This window comes from Squalius cephalus (assembly GCF_949319135.1).
Source record: "Squalius cephalus genome assembly, chromosome: 3".
In the NCBI taxonomy this organism is placed as follows: Eukaryota; Metazoa; Chordata; class Actinopteri; order Cypriniformes; family Leuciscidae; genus Squalius; species Squalius cephalus.
In genome coordinates, this window is record NC_137124.1 from 20432727 (window position 1) to 20451446 (window position 18720).

At 39.7% G+C, this 18720-nt stretch overlaps 2 protein-coding genes across 2 annotated transcripts; both read right to left on the reverse strand.

The window, feature by feature from the left end:
* Positions 1 to 1881: 1881 nt before the first annotated feature.
* Positions 1882 to 6260, reverse strand: tspan3b (tetraspanin 3b). The gene is made up of 7 exons (XM_079867534.1): positions 6057 to 6260; positions 4867 to 5058; positions 4702 to 4776; positions 4492 to 4593; positions 4248 to 4400; positions 4080 to 4163; positions 1882 to 3067 (listed from the first exon to the last, which is right to left on the reverse strand). Exons 1-7 carry the CDS (start codon positions 6117 to 6119, stop codon positions 2975 to 2977), a joined length of 762 nt encoding a protein of 253 aa, XP_079723660.1. The 5' UTR covers positions 6120 to 6260; the 3' UTR covers positions 1882 to 2974.
* A 6317-nt stretch (positions 6261 to 12577) lies between these two features.
* nmbb (neuromedin Bb) lies at positions 12578 to 13591 on the reverse strand. Its single transcript, XM_079867596.1, has 3 exons — positions 13377 to 13591; positions 13105 to 13292; positions 12578 to 12872 (listed from the first exon to the last, which is right to left on the reverse strand). Exons 1-3 carry the CDS (start codon positions 13543 to 13545, stop codon positions 12795 to 12797), a joined length of 435 nt encoding a protein of 144 aa, XP_079723722.1. The 5' UTR covers positions 13546 to 13591; the 3' UTR covers positions 12578 to 12794.
* Positions 13592 to 18720: the final 5129 nt, after the last annotated feature.

The window sequence follows — 18720 nt, forward strand, 5'->3', positions numbered from 1 at the left end:
CCAAGTCCATGTATATTCCGATATAAGGGGGCTGAAAGAATATGGCTATGGGGCAATGCCCAGGGCTGAACAGACGCTAGCTAGTTATTTGTCCCCTGGTTCAGCATCGTCCCTGAAGGCCTACCCACTAAGCCACTCAAAACTACATCTAATTTAGTGGGTAAAGAATATACGGCAGCAGGTCAGGCCGGAGCATGCCTTCATACTATGGCAGTGTTACAGGCATATCAGGCTGATCTGCTGGGGGATTTGAATAAGAGAGAGGGAGCCACAGATCTGTCTCTCAGGGCCACCAAGGAGACCGCCAGAGCAATAGGGCGGTCTATGGGTGGCCACTGAGAGGCACCTTTGGCTAAACTTGGTTGAAACACGTTAGTGCATCCCGAGCAGGCTCTAGTAATGGAGCAAGAGGTGAAAGCTGTGTTAGCGAAGGAAGCTATAGAGCCGGTGTACTCACCCGACAGAGAATCGGGTTTTTACAGCCGCTACTTCATTGTTCCAAAAAAGAATGGGGGGTTGCGTCCTATACTAGATCTTCGTCAGTTGAATCGTACAGTCAAAAAACTCAAGTTCAAGATGCTGACACTCAAACAGATTGTGACTCAAATCAGATCTGAGGACTGGTTTGTCACGATAGATCTAAAAGATGCATACTTCCATGTCTCCATCCTCCCTCAGCACAGGAAGTTCCTGAGGTTTTCTTTCGGGGGCAAAGAATACCAATATCGGGTGCTTCCATTCAGTCTAGCTCTATCACCCCCGCACGTTCACGAAGAGCGAAGATGCAGCTCTGGCCCCACTCAAGTTGCAGGGCATACGCATTCTGAACTATATCGACGACTGGCTGATTCTAGTGGAATCAGAGCAGTTGGTGGTTCGGCATCGAGATGTCGTCCTCGCACACATGCAGAAATTGGGGTAGAGGCTCAATGCCAAGAAGAGTGTGCTTTCTCCAGTACAGTGAACTACTTTCCTTGGTGTGGTCTGGGATTCAGTCATGATGTGAGCCGTGGGAAACCCACTTCGTATGATCAAGATCACGCGGCGGTGTCTCCGCACCTTGGTTATATGTAGGAAATCTTGGTTCCTGTCCCAGAGTCCAGTGTTAGGAGCTCTTTGCCATCGAGTTGCGCTCTCGACAGATGCTTCCCTCGCTGGCTGGGGAGCGGTAATGGAAGGCCGCTCAGCTCAGGGTCTCTAGAGCACTTATGTCCACAGAGCTGCCCCGTGGAGAAAATCAGATCAGCTGTTTGTCTGTTTTGGATCACCTAAGAAAGGTCTTCCAGCTTCTAAACAGACGATCAGCAAGTGGATAGTCAAGGCTATTTCTCTTGCTTATGAGTTCTCTGGTCAGCCATCACCTTTGGTGGTCAGAGCTCATTCTACTAGGAGTTCGGAGGCCTCCAAAGCCTTAATTTCAGGGGTTTCCTTACAAGAGGTGTGTGATGCAGCGGGCTGGTCTTCCCCACTCACATTTGTGAGGTTTTATAGCCTGGACCTGGACGCTGCCCCAGGGTCTCAAGTGCTTATGACTTAGTTGCCAACAGTTTCTCATACAGGCAACTGTAAGTACAGCATTTGGGTATTATCGTTCCCAAAGCATCATCGACGCAGTGCGAGTTCCCTCGAAAGGGAACCTCTCAGGTTACGACTGTAACCCTAGTTCCCTGAGAAGGGAACGAGACGCTGCGTCCCCCTGCCATACTTCCTGCATCCCTGTGATCGACTTGCTTCGGCTATATCGAAGCTAACGGCGGTCAGATCGGATGTACTTTTATCCTTTCCTGGAAGTGACGTCACCCGCCCGTGATGCTCACTCTCGCCATTGGACTAGTTGACATACGTGCTTCAGACGCAATCACGCAGGGGCGTTACCAAAGCGCCATCGACGCAGTGTCTTGTTCCCTTCTCAGGGAACTAGGGTTTCAGTCGTAACCTGAGACGTTTTTTACCCTTTGTAAGAGTGACATTATGAGTGGACAAGGATGCTTAAAAGGTTCTTTTAAAAGGTTATTTTCACACGCTACAAAACAGTCATGTATATGTTTTTGTATACATAATAATTTTCCCCCATTTTTTTTTAGAGATAATATACTCTAAGTTACATCATTATTCACTATTCAGTCATGTAAACGCAGGTTTTAGCCAAGCAAATAAATGTTTCCTGGTCCCAAGCACAGTTTCAATTAAAAAAATCCATTTTAAACTGAAATTACAGAGATTTTAGTGAATTTTCAAAAGGTCAATTCTATTTTACAAATACACAACAATTATTTTGTTAGACTACACTTTTGATTGTTTTACTGCCAAATACTTGACTGCAAGTGTAATTCGCACTTTATGTTATGCAACCTTGTTTTAATTGCAAGTTTAATGCTGCTGCTTGATGCTTTATCATTATATTTCTCTAAAGGTAAATGCACACTATAGGAATGCAAACTCTGAATGAGAGGAAATGAAGTTGCCTGAAAATAATTCAAATGACACAACTTTATAACAATCTTTCTTCTTCATTATAACTACAAAGCATAACTTCTACAACACATACTGTAAATAATGAAGGGGGAAAAATCTGAACCATGTCAACCAGTGACTTCAATCTAAAGCTTCTTTGGCCTAACAAACACTTGCAATAAAACATAATATCACATTACCATGACACATGGAATCAATTAGTGTAAAATGTTTACAATATTGTTTACAAAACAACTGAATGATGATTTTCTGCTCATCAGACTCTGGCAAATATCAGTAGTGCTGTAAATAAAGGAACAATCCAATACTTCACAATCAAACCAGTGTGAGGCTATTCAAGCTGTCAAAGCTTTAATTTATTTTTTCCCCCTTTTTTTTCTTTTGTCAAACAAAGGTATTGATTTAATACTAGCGTAGAAAAGTGGTAGCCTGATTTAGTTTAAACGTGTACAGTACACTGGCTGGGAGGACCAGCCATTCCCATGATGCCATGAGGTACTCAGGCATCTATACCCGTGCTGACAAGCAGTTCATAGGCAGGGTCATGACCTCTGCGGCAGAGGACCACACATGCACACAGCAGCCCAAGCATCTGTGCAGAGAACAGGAAACTATGGTCAAGACATACATTTACATTGAGGATGATGACAAAAAAGATTATAAGAAAGTATCTAAAATATTCTGTATTATCTGTAAACATCAAAGCAGTATAGTTCATAAAAGGATACAACGATACAAAAAGTTCAACGATGTTTTGATCAAAGAACTAACAAAAAGAGAATAGCTGCAATGAACTCTAAATAAACATGTTCTTATAACAAACAGATAGGCTATTACACAGCTTTCCTGATTACTGCATGGAAGCTTGTTTCCACCACGCGACCACGGAATAAAATTGCGACTTTTTTTCTCGCAAGTCCGAATTTATCTAACAATTGTGGGGAACAAAAGTCTGAATCGTGACATATAAAATTGTAATTCCGAGGGAGTAAAGTTAGAATTGTGAGATAAAAAGTCGCAACTATCTTATTTATTTATTATTCCATGGCAGAAACAAGCTTCCATACGATTCTGATTGTTCAGTAATACAGACACTGATATGATGGCGCGTTCCAGATAAACAGAACTCTGTGGAAGCATCTCAATCAGCTCCCTAGGTCATGAATCAGTATTGTGTACACAAATTCGGGACCTTGTGACTGAATGGAAAGCATTTAGAAGGGACAAATTCAACTTGGGTATTCGCTGTATATCAAACCACTCGACTTGGTGTCACGAACAATTGGGTCCGGCGGTCAAATGGATAGACGATTTTAAATGTAGAACAAATGACGCCATCTATCATCAGTTATAGACTGTTTTTAAAATTACCTCAGAGGACGTCTTGTTGCTAGGCCGATTGTTTTGTACATTTTATTTGTCTTTGCTTAATATAATATTCAGGTAAGATTATTAAATAATTTGGAATCAATCTTTCATGTCCACGTATTTATTTATTTGTACCTGATTAGCCAGGTTACTTTTTCCATGTGGTTTTCCATTATTTTACACTCTCTGTACTTAATGCTATGGTATGACAATGGTTGGCTTCAACTGCAAATTACCTGTATAGCAGCGAATGTTAATGCAGCCAGTATGACGTACAGCATAATTTCCTTAAGTTTCTTTACTACAAGAACTTCACAGCCCTGTAACAAGAAGTTCAGTTATAATAAATTAGTCATTTAGCCTAATAGTTTTGGACTTCTGGAGAATGTGTGTGAGGGTGTTACCTCAGGGTAAAGGTCTCCTGGTCGCATTAACGTCCCAGTGCAATTACTGATGGTGGGTTTGCAGCAGCTCACTGGAACGCTATTGTTTTTGGACTCAATAAACCAGTGAGTGTTCATCCAGTCAGAGTAGTTATGAATGCCACAACAGTGGAGCTAAAAGTGAATGATTATAAGAAGAGAGGTTTAGAAAGAATTGGTGAAAAAATTATGAAAAAAAAAGAGGCAAAGGAACTGAAGGTGTTACTTGTCGCTGCACATAGTCAATGGCCCTGCTTGGAGCGTCTGTGTTGGTGCCTTTATATTCATTATATACTTTCTGAATAGAGTGATTCACCACAGCCTCGACCTTTGGGAGAAGAAGAAAATATGTTTTAACAATGATACTGCCAAACTACCCACATGCACATGTAGAATAGAATTCTATGCACATGTAATTTTATTATTTCCAAGTTACCTTGGCTCTGTAAATATACCCTAGCACCACTACAACCACCTCTGTAGCGAAGACCAGTAGCAGCACTGCTGAGAACTGTAGAAAAATAAAGAACAATCAGGAAAGTTTCTGAATAAAAAGCTGCTCTATATATGTTGAAGTGAGGAGTGTCAGACTCTAGTTTACCGTGACCAGGCCACAGCGGCTTTCTCGAATGGTGGCACAGCAGCCAATGAAACCAATGACAAAAAGAAGCGTGCCCACAGCAATTATCACCATGGCAGGGATGAAAGTGTAGATATCCTCAAAAAAATGATCATAATCATCATATGTAATAAAAACATAGGCCCCAATGTAGCACAGTATACCTGCGGCAGCCTGGGAAGGTGCAACAAAAATATTGTTAGTGGTTCTAAAATTGCACACAATCGATTTTTATAAAAACCTGTTTTGAGAGATTAAAACATCTTTCTTTTGTAATTTTTGTTGATTGTCATTTTAATTGCAGGCATCATTTTATACAGTTATCTCTCCAAAAAAAAAGTTATCTGTTGTTTTTGAGCCTGATTTAGAGGCAATATCACAAACAACCTGCTTTGTTATGTCTGTCTGAATGAATCAGTTGTCTCTGTGAGGGTCCAACTAAAATGTGGATACATTTTTATTAAAATTATGTCACAATTACTATTACACATTTATTATAGTATTTAAGTTGTGTATTGACAAACATGAACTAATTGTAGTGTTATGCATCACAAGCCACCATATTTATATATTATATTATAGGCTATATACTGTAGGCTATAATATACCAATTATATAGGCTTACCAACGATGTCACAATTGTGTACTTCAAGTTTCATTATTAGACTTGATTAAGATAAAAAAAATGATTGAAACAGGTGATGAGGGATATCTCAAAGATGTTTAAGACAAAGAAAAGTTTTTCAATTTTCAAAAACTAAAAACTGCTGCAATTATCCCTGCTACATTTAAATCCCTATACAATGATATTGTAGAAAGACATACAGTCTTGATTTTCCTTGCAATTTCAGTCATCACAGAAATTGGGGGTCTTATTTAGCGGATCTTATACAATGGAATAAGGATAGATTGAAAATACAAACATGACGCATAAAGGACAAAATAGACAGATCTATTGAAATTCGCCGGGTGAAATTTAGCGCTTGGCTTCTTTTAATGATGATTTGAGTCAAAAATCATAATAGTTTTCTGTCCATTAAAAGCCTGTCGATTATACATGTAACGTAAACAACAGCTCATTCGCTGTAACGTTAGCTCGTGTATCCCTGCAGAGCTATGCCATAGTGCCCGCTAACCACTGCATTCCAGCTATTATACTCTAGCCAACTTACCCAAAATATCAGATTTAGGAAGACTAAAACCGTCTTCGAAGAAATAATACCACATTGTCCCATGATCACGCTGAGGCTAGAGTAAATATTTTAATCCAGGGAGAGATATTTACGTTAATAGCAGATGCATATCGTGCGATTGTCAAGCTCCTCTAGTCAACACTTAACAGAGCATCCAACTGGACAGCGGCAGTCACGTGTCCCACTGACCTCAATAAAGCGAACTGTGCTATTTGTTCTCAGCGGCAGACAGACGCTAATAAAACACAGTCCAATGTTGTGTTGTTATAAGAAACTGCGCCAACCTGTGTTCCTTAGGTCATATCATGTGACTATTAAAACTATTAAAAATGTATGAATTAATGAAGAGTGAGTCTAAAGACACCCAAGGAAAGCTTAATGGGTAGATTTTGCACATCCATCTCAACAATTTGTTGTGGTAGTGGGCTAGTTGCAGGTCTGAAAGTGATGTCTTTAGTCAACGAAAGTAACAGATGTTTTTTTTTTCAGGTCGCTTCTGATTTATATGCAAGGCTATGTATGATGTGTAGCCAATTCTTTATAAACATAAGACAATAGATGGATAAAATATGTTTTAAAAAGATCAATCTTCTCGTTATACAAAAAAAAAAATAAAAAAAAAAAATAATCCAGGCTTCTTACAAAGCATTTACACTCAATTCAAAAGTCAAAGACAATGACAAAAGACAAAAAAAAGAGACAATGTAAATTTCAGTTCAGGAAAATTCTGTCAGTAATTACTCACCCTCATGTTGTTCCAACCCCGTAAGACATTCGTTCATCTTCGGAACACAAATTAAGATATTTTTGATTAAATGTGAGAGTTGTCTAACTCCTCCATAGGCTTCTAAGGGACCGAAACTTGCTGGCCCAGAAAAGTTATTAAAGAGATCGTTAATATAGTCCAAGTGACTCCAGTGGCTCAATCTTAAGTTTATCAAGCGACGAGAATACTTTTTGTGCGCAAAAATAAACAAAAATAACGACTTTATTCCACTATTCATTTCCTTCTCTCTGGGCCTCCAGTGAGTTCGCGTAGTGTTTTAGCGCAGCGCGTCTGTGTTGCACGTCACCACGTAGGCTCACTATTGGCCGACGCTGATCATGTGTGTGATGCGTGTGACGCACAACACAGACCCGCTGAGCTAAAACACTACGCGAACTCACTGGAGGCCCAGAGAGAAGGAAATTAATAGTGGAATAAAGTCGTTATTTTTGTTTATTTTTGCGCACAAAAAGTATTCTCTTCGCTTGATAAACTTAAGATTGAGCCACTGTAGTCACTTGGACTATATTAACGATCTCTTTAATAACTTTTCTGGGCCAGCAAGTTTCGGTCCCTTAGAAGCCTATGGAGGAGTGATCAAGCTATCAGATTTAATCAAAAATATCTTAATTTGTGTTCCGAAGATGAACGAAAGTCTTACGGGGTTGGAGCAACATGAGGGTGAGTAATTACTGACAGAATTTTCATTTTTGGGTGAACTAACCCTTTAATGTATGAAATTTGTAGGCCTACATGTTTCTTTGGTTCCCTTTCAGTCAGTCACTGCGAGTTACGTCAGAGACTGACAATTGGGGGTTAGAAAACGAGCCAATGGTATAAAATACCATGGGTCTGCGGAATTTGCATCGCGAACTCCGCCCCACCGCATGGGTATAAAGGAGCCGTGAGTGCAATCTCGCATTATGTTTCTGCTTCAGAGCTGAAATGTTTATGTGCTTCTCTTCGCCTTCATCTACAAGCAACAAACTCTCTCTTCAGTCTGTGTTGGTGTGACGGCACGTTTCAGCGGATTCACAATCCTGCTGCTGGTCTGTGCAGTGGCTTGCACGCGGCTCGTGTTTCTCCCCTGGGCGTTTCAGCACTGCTGAAAGAGTTTTTCTTTTCTGAAAGAGCTGCACGGGCACATCTTTTTAAAGATGTCTCGCCAGTGTGTTTCTGGTTGTAGGCACGTGATCCATCCGCCTGACTGTCACGAGCGCTGCCTCGCGTGTTTGGGCTTTAATCATGGTCAGGTAGCGCTCGTGGATGAGTAATGTTCTCACTGTGGGAACATGAACATCGCGATGCTTAGATCAAGACATTGAGTCCCTCCGAGTCCCTCCGAGTCCCCTCTGCCACACCCCAATCTATCTCCTCCTTGAGAGGGGATACTTTGGCTGGTGGCCAGGGTGATCTGAGGGTTTTGGTGTGGAATAACCCGACGAGTCTTCCTCGGGCCACGCCCCCCTTCTCATCGCAAGCCGTGGAGCTTCCGGATGAGCCTGGTTCCTCTCGGGAACCCAGTGTTTCATTCAGGGCTCCGGTGGATGATGTCATGTCGCTTACAGCATCATAAGGCGGGCTTGATTCCTCTGGAGATGACAATTCGGCTGCGTTGCCTCCCTCCGGAGTGCCAGCATTGTCCGAGTGGGATCCGGAGCTGACGGCCATGCTTGCCTGGGCATCTGAGAGCATCAGGTTCGAGTGGCGCCTGCCACCCTCCCCCTAGCTCTCAAAGCTGGATGATTAGTTCCTGGGAGCGGCGCGTGCCACCTCAGTCTGCTTCCTGCCGAGGGCGCCCTCCTGCGGCTCCCGCCCCTCCTGCTCGGCCCACGCAGCAGCCTTCACCCAGGCCCAAGCAAAGAGAAGGTCACAGGAGGGCGCCATAACTCGTCTCCACTAATGAGACGGGCAGCTCAGAGTTAGGCCTCAGTTCTATTCAGGAGATGGTGGCCGGCGGAGGGCCGAGGGAAAATCTTTTGTTCTCTTAAAGAAAGAACTGACTCCCCTTCCTCCAAGCCCCAAGAGGTTGCGGATCGCAGTGTGCGACGCTATGCCTCTCGACTCTCGTCCTCTTCTGTCGCCAGTCCCCTATCAGAGCAGGCCACCGTGGAACACTTGTCCTTCCCTGGCCTCCACTGTCAGGGCACGGAACATGACCGCACCCCCACTTCGGGACGCTCCACCTCCCACGTCTGGGCCGGTCATTCCGTTTTGCTGCCCCATCGTGGGTACACCTGTTGTTCACATGACCCCGCTGGTTCAGTTTTTGGGAGCGTGGCTAGAGCTTCCCAATCTGTCCCGCTGGCTCGCGTGAACTATCAGGCTAGGCTCTGCGATTCAGTTCGCACGGTCTCCTCCCCGCTTTCGGGAAGTCCGCTATACCATGGTGGGTGGCAATGCCCCTGTCATGCTTGCGGAGGTCGCCGCCCTACTGGCAAAGGGTGCGATCGAGACCATCCCTCCAGCCGAGATGAAGTCCGGCTTCTATAGCCCCTACTTCATTGCACCCAAGAAGAGCGGTGGGTTACGACCAATCCTGGACCTGTGCGTCTTGAACTGAACCCTTCGCAGGCTTCCATTCAAGATGTTGACAGCCAAATGCAATTCGAATGTGTTCGTCTGTTGGATTGGTTAGCAGCGATCGACCTGAAGGACGCGTACTTTCATGTCTCCATTCTTCCCCGACACAGACCATTTATACGGTTTGCTTTCGAGGGGCTGGAATATCAGTACATGGTACTCCCATTAGCGTTAGCCCTGTCTCCTCACATCTTCACGAAGATCGTCGAGGCAACCCTTGTGCCACTCATGCAACACGGGGTTCGCATCCTTTGCTATCTCAGCGACTGGCTGATTCTAGTACACTCTCGAGAGCAGGTTTGCGAACACAGGGACCTGGTGCTCCGACACCTCGCCCGTCTGGGTCTTTGGGTCAACTGGGAAAAGAGCAAACTCTCCCCCGTGCAAAGGATCTCTTCCTGGTATGGAAATCGACTCGGTCGCCATGTACGCGCAGCTTATAAGCAAGCGCGCGCGCAGTCACAGCTGAATTGCCTCAGTCAATTTGAGGGCAAGAGTGTGGTTCCACTTAAGTTTTTTACCGATGGTATTTTCATACTATCATACTAATACCGATGGTATTTTCATACTATTGGCTTGTTTTCTAATAACTTGAAGGTGATAGGGCTCTCTAGCGATACCCCCATTCGTCAGTCTCTGACGTAACATCTCCGTTCCCTCCTTCAGGGAACGAGGGTTACATACGTAACCAAGACGTTATCTGGTCATGTTTAAGAAAAAGAAGGAAAGTAGTAGGCTATAGCTAGTGTTATATGAGTAACAAGGTCTGGTCAAAGAAAATTGTTGTCATTTGTATTTGTCTAAAGATAATGAGCTTGTATAGTAAATTTATATCCGAGAAGATTATGGTCAACTGATTTTCACATTGACAGAAACACGACTCAAAAGGTACAAGAATTAATATAGAGCACAAATAAGTATTTGGTAATTGGTTGCACTCTTTGCACACTGTTTGTACAAGTATTAAGTTCTCAGGCCAAGAAATATATTATATAGCAATGGGTTATTTTTGTATATACTATTTTGTTATTTTAGTACATTTACAACTCATCTTGTAGTGCTTTGAAATTTGGATTTTGATGGTTTGTCAATGTAACTGTTAAATCTAGTTGAGGTGTGAAAATATGGTTAAATTATTCATCTGGATAAGTGTATTGCTTATTATCTTTGAAATCTTTGATTTCCATTTGTGAGGTTTGTGTGATGTTGATAAAAATGTAAACTGGCCGATAAAACGATAATGAATTGCTGAACACCTGAATTCAGCGAAGAACACAAATGTCAGTTTAGAGCTAAGATGAAACAGCGTTGACATTCTTGCATGTTGGATGAACACGAGAAACATTGTTCCATGAATGATTCAGAAGACTTTTCAATCTATTAATCGCCGTCATTTACGTCATTTCTTGCAGATGTGTGGTATGTTCATATTGAATTTTATTGTAACAAATATATAGTTACATTTAACCAGGGTATAAGGTGCTATATGCATGGTTTTACCTATGGTTATCATGATCTAAATGTATGATAGCCTATATGGAAGACCAATGGTTAATTTTAATAAAAGCTTAACCCAAACACTCAGAATATTAAAATTTTTACCTATTTTTTATTTTATTTTTTATAGATGTTATATTTTTATAAATTAACATAAATTGACATCTGTGCCATCAAAGTCAGGCAACACAAACCTGGGCTGCGTTTCCCAAAAGCATCGTAAGCCTAAGTTGATCGTAAAAACGATCGTACGACTGATCTTAATATTACGGTCTGTTTCCCAAAAGCATCGTAGCTTAAGTAGCACTTGAAAATCTTCGTAGATCTACGAGTGCTCTGGAGTAATCGTACATCCCCAAGTGCATCGTAAGAAGACAGATTTATGAGGACACCTGCAGGACAACCGGCAGATTACACCTTTAACTTTATTCAAATGTATGTGATTATAATATAAGGTTTTGATTGTACTTTATTGTACACTTTATTACTCTTTTATGTTGTTGGTTAAATTAATGTATAAATTAAATAATTAAAAAGGTCAGAAAACAAAACAAAAAAATAGAAATAATTTAATCAATAATTTTAATCAAAATTAAATGAATGAACAAAAAAAAATAATAAAAGAAATCCTTTAAATCTGTTAAAAAAATTACATCTTTGTTTCGCTCTATCTCCTCTAAAAGGACATTAAGTTCATTTTTTTGAAAGGTATCTTTTCGGGTTTTTTTTTTTTTTTTTTTTTTTTTTTTCAGCCATTTTGTCAGTGCTTATATATACTTGTCTTGATTGCTAATCAACAACAGATGACAATTATTAGGTTAAACGTTCAGAATACGATTCCATATAAGGTTATGTTTCAGCACTTCACGGATGGACAGCGACTCTTAAGTAGCACGTAGAGCGCGTTCTCGCGCGTTCATGTTAAGTGCATTTTTGGGAAACGCTCGTGGAATTGCTGCGAGCGTTCGTAACTTTGCACGTAGAAAGCGCTCTTAAGAGCTAAGATACATCGTTATCGGGAAACCAGAGGTGTTTACGATTCCGCTCAAAAGCGCTCTAAGAGTCACAATTTTAAAATTTCAGTAGGCTACCGACTAGGTGCCGAAGTCGGTACTTTTTAACAACCTTAGTAGAAATAATTAAAACAAATTTTTAAATAAGGCTACCTCAGATTTGTGAGATGTTGACCTGTTTGGCAAGGGTTTGTCATGTTCAGACAATAAAGAGTATAAAACCACAATAAACTGTATGATTTCTTTCACTCAGGAGCAAAATCTGCCTTTAAACTTGAAAGAAAGAAATAGTTGACATTTATCGTGATCATTTTTTGTACCATAGCCCAGCCCTGCTCTTTTCTGAGATTATACTGTTGTGCTTTGGTTGATCACTTTTTTAGTTGTTTTGTTTTCCTCAATCATGTCTCGAATTTCCTTCTGATGTTTTCTGTGTATTAGTGTGTAACATTTTTAGTTTTCATAAAACACCATTTGTTAGTCTAAATGATACCTTCTACAATTACAGCTCATTAATCAATGAAAGCACCAAGAATAACTGTTCTCTAAATCTGTCAATCCTATCAGTTTTACACATTCACTGAACTTTCACTGAATATAGAAATTTAGATACAAATTATGACACTTTTAACATTGTAGTTGCATGCAGGAGCAAATGACTTCACTAATTTAGTCTTTATTTAATACAAATTATTGGAAAAAAATAATACAATTCTGGACATCCTCTAAAAATAAATATACAAGTAACTTGTTGCATTTCTTGTGACATGGAGGTGGTTAATAGGCTTAGTTAAGGAACAAATTACAGTTGATGAAAAAACAATTTCAAATTCCATGTGAATTGAACCTTTGAAGATTTCAGACAATGGAAGTCATCATCATTTTTTGATTGTCTTGGATGTAGCTTTCTAATATCTTCATTAATATTGCAGTCTCCTAGAACAACCAGAAACAGTTCATATGAATCAATTGTTGATCTGTGGTTAACATGCAGAATTGCGCAACTGACATTTTAAAACTAACAAGCAAATTCATTTAAATCACATTATTCATGAAAAGTATTTACAACAGATAGAAGAATATTCTCTCTCATATTTCATCAGTCATTTCAGACCAGAGTGCAGTATAATCACTTCAAAACGACAGAAGATCCAGTCTCGGTTCTTACCGGAACTTTATGGCGGATCTCCGGCGAGCCGAGGTGTGCTTGAAGCGCGATCCTCAGCATCTCCTGGTAGAGGTCCGCGGGCTCGACCTGCTGGGGATTCAGAGCAGCCTCGAAGGCTTTCATCGCGGAGTCGTCCTCGGTCGGGAGGCGTTCGCTGTCCACGACACTTTTCTTCCCCATAAAATGACCTTAAGTTAAGTGTCAAATCACAGTTCTGTTCTAGGTATGTCACGTTATATGCAGCACAATAATAAGTCATGTATGCACCTCACCTGTTGCCCATAAATTTCCTCTCGGGTTAACTTTGATCTTTGCAACTTTGTTTCTTAGTTCAGTCAAGTCAAGGCTCACTGAGGACGTTATTGGAATGTAAAAAGAGAACAGCACAAGGTACGTGAGGAATCCACAGAGACAAAAACTGGCTACACTTAAACTGGACATTTTTAAACGTTGTCGGTGTCTCCTTCTCTCTCTCAGTGCGCGTACATCTACTACGACTGAGGGAGTCAGGTGTTGTTTTTATATCGCGCGGATGGGAGGGATGGGTATGGTGTCGTGTAGTAATGAATGATGACTTATTGCGTTCCATTCAGGTCCAGCGAACAGCTGCGACGTTGTCAGTATCTACAAATATGGCGCGTGTTGAGAATATAAGCGAGCCTATGGAAAAGTAATTTTCATTTGCTAACACGTGCCAACATTTTGCAGAGTCAAGTGTCTCTGATCTGCAGCGTTGAGTTCAGCACCATGGACAACACTCACATCACATGCTGCTAACAGGGGAGTAGCTGCTGGCTTTCTAAAGGATTGCACATGCTTTGATAGTGTTGAACTGAAAGATGTTTATCCTACCTTGTTGGGTTTTTTTTTTATTGTTTGTCTTAATTCCTCATTCTGTGTAATGTTCAAAACAATGTCACAGAAATCATATTTTTATAAATAATAATTAAATAAATGGTCAGTATGTTTTTGAATGGGTTCATATAATACAGGTGCTGGTCATAAAATTAGAATATCATCAAAAAGTTGGTTTATTTCAAGAATTCAACTTAACAGGTGAAACTAATATATTATATAGACTCATTACATGCAAAGTGAGATATTTCAAGCCTTTATTTGTTATAATTTTGATGATTATGGCTTACAGTTTATGAAACCCACGAAATCAAAATCTCAGAAAATTAGAATATTACATGAAATCACACAGTAATTACAAAGTGATACCATGGTCATTGAACCAGGTTTTGGTTATTTTGGCAGTGTGGGCAGGTGCAAATCCTGCTGGAAAATGAAGGAAGCATGAAGTGCTCTGGAAATGTCCTGGTAGACGGCTGCGTTGAGTGGACAGCACAGTGGACCAACACCAGCCGATGACATGGCTCCCCAAACCAACACAGACTGTGGAAACTTCACACTGGACTTCAAGCATCTTGGATTGTGTGCCTCTCCATTCTTCCTCCAGACTCTGAGACCTTGGTTTCCAAATGAGATGCAAAATTTGCTCTCATCAGAAAAGAGGACTTTGGTCCACTGTGCTTTATTAAATCCAGAGTCAACGCAGCCGTCTACCAGGACATTTTCAGAGCACTTCATGCTTCCTTCATTTTCCAGCAGGATTTGCACCTGCCCACACTGCCAAACTAACCAAAACCTGGTTCAATGACCATGGTATCACTGTGTAATTACTGTGTGATTTCATGTAATATTCTATAATTTTCTGGGATTTTGATTTCGTGGGTTTCATAAGCTGTAAGCTATAATCATCAAAATTATAACAAGTAAAGGCTTGAAATATCTCACTTTGCATGTAATGAGTCTATATAATATATTAGTTTCAACCTGTTAAGTTGAATTCTTGAAATAAATCAAGTTTTTGATGATATTCTAATTTTATGACCAGCACCTGTACTTCTGGTACAAATTATTTAATTGCCATTTGTAATCAATACAGCTAATGTGTTCTTTGCATCATGATCCATTCATATGTTTGTTAAATGCAAAAATGTCAGGTTCAAAAATGATCTTGTGAGTCAAATCACACAATATGTTAAATTACCGATACTTGTCAGTTATGACGTTATGCGAAATAGATTTTTTTCAATGATTGGGTCAATGGCATGCCTTACTCTAAAAAGCTTGCTTAAACATTATACAAGTACATCAGTAAAGAAATCAACCTTTATAAAAGAAGGATTTATATCAGGTTCTCCTCGTCTTGTTTCCCCCCCTTTCATGGAAATCAATGAGTTTCCCTGGTGTGTGTGTGGGGTGTGTGTGTGGGGGGGGGGGGGGGGGGGGGTGTGAATGTGGTTGAATGTGAAAATGCAATCCATTACCACCAGTGACACCTCTTTTCCCAATAGCCTGACATCCTGAAACCCTAATGGTGTGACTCCACTGAACACGCATTCGGTTCATTTTTTTTCTCTGAAGTCTGAAACAAATGGGCCAGTGACTCACAAGGGACACACAGCATGCCATAAAACTCAGATGTGTGGAAGCAGATAATGGCTGATTAATACTGAGAATTTAAAGGCGCTAACCTTCCCCTGCCTCACACCTTTCTTTATGATAACCCACATAAGAACTAAGCTGTAGTATAGAGTGCAGAGAGAGAGAGTGTAACCCTGAACCTGTCCTGTCTCTCACCCATGCCATTTTAACATTTACACACTTTTTAAAGTGTGAAAGAAAAAAGCAGAATGATTCATGTTTTATGACGCTGAATGTGATAAACACTATCTAATTATCACTTTGTGTTAGTGCTTGCCCTTTTTTAATAGATGCCAGTGAGGGAATAAGTGTCTTGTGTTTTGACAGGATAAATTGAAGCAGCAGAGACAGATCAAATCATTTTCAGAGATAATTTATAGATGTCCATTAAAAGTTAATATTAATGATGATTTAAGTTTCTGAATATATGGAGTTTATCATAAAATTTCCATAAATGGCAAAACATGTATTGATTCAAATGTGAGACTGATCATTATGAATGGTTCTGATCTACAAATTAGAAAGGCACATCACGCAATTCACTTTTAGTACCTCAGAAAACTACATCATTTAAATGTGATTGACAACTCAACCTTTTAAAGATATTTTTATCACATCATTCATCTTGCATTAGTTCAGTACACTAGAATAATAGCTATTAATGGGTGGCATGGTAGCTCGGTTGATAGCACTGTTGCACAGAAAGAAGTTCCCTGGGTCGAGTCCTGGCTGAGCCAGGAAGCATTTCTCTGTAGAGTTTGCATGTTCTCCCTGTGTTGGCAAAAACAGATGTTAATTTAATGATTTTGCATCAAAAAAATTGTATGACACATACAATTACTCCTTATGGTTGCATAGGGGTTAATAGAGAGTGTTTTCGCAGGCTGTTAATGTCCATGAAAGTACCAAAATGTCAGGGCAAGTAATTGATGGAAAGTCACTTTAAGTCTGTTGTGAAAACAGAACATACTTCTTCCATTAAATATGTGTGTTAAAATATTTGTAAGCCTCATCTCTAAACTGAATGTTTGGTAACACTTTACAATAAGGTCTCATTTGTTAACATTATTAAAGCATAACATGATCTAATGAGGAACATATTTTTACAGCATTTATTAACCTTAGTTAATCTTACTAAATAAAAATGTTCATGTTAGTTCACAGTGCATTAACTAATGGTTATGAATACAACCTTTTATGTTAAAAATGAATCAGTTAATGTTGAGATTAACATTAGCTTGATAAATGCTGTAGAAGTGTTGTTCATGTTAGTTCATGTTAACTAATGCAGTTAATGTTGTATTATCCCAGAAATGAACACCACTGCTGTTTTCAAAATATGTTGTAAAATAACTATCCTAGGTTCAGAAAAATGATAATTATGTTTTTGAGCCATATACATATAAAGTGTAATGGAAATAACGTTTCTTATTTTAATGCTTTTCTTGTGCTTGTATTTTTGAATGAGGACAGTTCAAACACAATAATTAATCACAGTATTTCCATCTTTATCAGTCTGGGCTCACACTGACAGTGCTGAGTAAATATTTCCATACTCAAAATGTTTCTCTTTATTATCATGAAATGCTGTTCTAATTTCCTGGAGGGATGTTATACTATGAAGCACATTATTATGGTGATCAAGCTCAAACAATTAGGTGAGAATGACACCCTAATTTATGAGTAGGTAATTAGTCATCTCTGGAACAACAGGTCCTGGCCAATTTCTTAGCATCTGTCATTGTTTACTTGAGATTACAAAAAAAAGTTATTGGTTACTTTATTGTCTTTGCAGAGATACTGTCAGCAGTTTCAGTTTCACAACAACATCAACTTAACTAAAAAGACCACTGCATATTGTAAGTTTACTCTAAAGAAACACATCGATGGACATTGGACAAACATTGCCACTTTAATTGCTTAGCTGGTTCCCATGGCGGTATGAGTACATCTGAGAGGCTAATCTTATCAAAACAATGTGACACTCCATATGTTATGCTAAGAGATTCACACAATATATTGGTTAACTAGCAGTCATATTGCCACATTGTCAAAAAAAGAGGATCAGCTTTTAAGAAAAACAATAAAAAAGAACATGATTTTTGAGTCCACAAATTAATTGTTATACGTCTGAATCAGCCAGTCTTCAAAGAAAGATGACGACATGCTGTCTGATCCTCAGTTCCCAATCAGCTAACTTTTTATGACTGAGGTCAGCCTTATGCAAGCAGAACTTTGTTTCTTTTTTCCAATGTGAAGATTTGGTGAAGCATGTCAGTATTTGTAATGTTTATGTACATCTGACTGTAGGATATGCAGCTGGATCTATACACCCAGATGAGTCTTATAGTTTCCACCTCACTCTGGAGAATGCACACCTCCGTTGCACCATTGTGTGGCAAGTTTGAATCACATGCCACACCATTAAACCCTTTGACAATACACACCTGCGCTGGGCATTATGACTCACATTCAGCCTGACAGGACAACTTTGACTGAGTCATTCCCTGATCTTTTCATTTCTTGAATGTCAGTTGATGGGATATTGCCGATTAGTTATTAATGGCAGTGAAGCATATTATAGCTACTCAACCCCCACGTTTTATAGCTCTGGATAATAAACAGAAAATATTTACAACCAGTTTTAAGAAGTTGCACAAGTCTTGTCAACTCATTTTTATATGCAAAATTAAACTACACAACAGAAACAGAATCAAAAGGTGAATAACCTGTATTTATATATTATTATTTATTATTATGAACATCCATGAGTTCAAATATGCATTTCTTGCAGGGAAAATGAGTTTTCCTTTATATGGATGTACTGATGTGTGATGGACTGATCCATATGTGTTTACAGCAGATGGTAGAAATACAACAATGGAGGCTGATTTGAGAAGTCTGTGTTGGTTGTATCGATTGTATATTGATTATGTAAGTGATAATGTACGGCCAGCAGGCCTTTATCGTAAAATAAACATTGAATACTCACCCTGAATGGGTTTATTTTATGATAATGACCTCCTGACTGAACATTATCCTGCTTATTACACGCGGCTACATGAAATATTGAACTTTTTGCTATCACAATGTAAGTTGAAATTATAATTTTACCTTTACAAT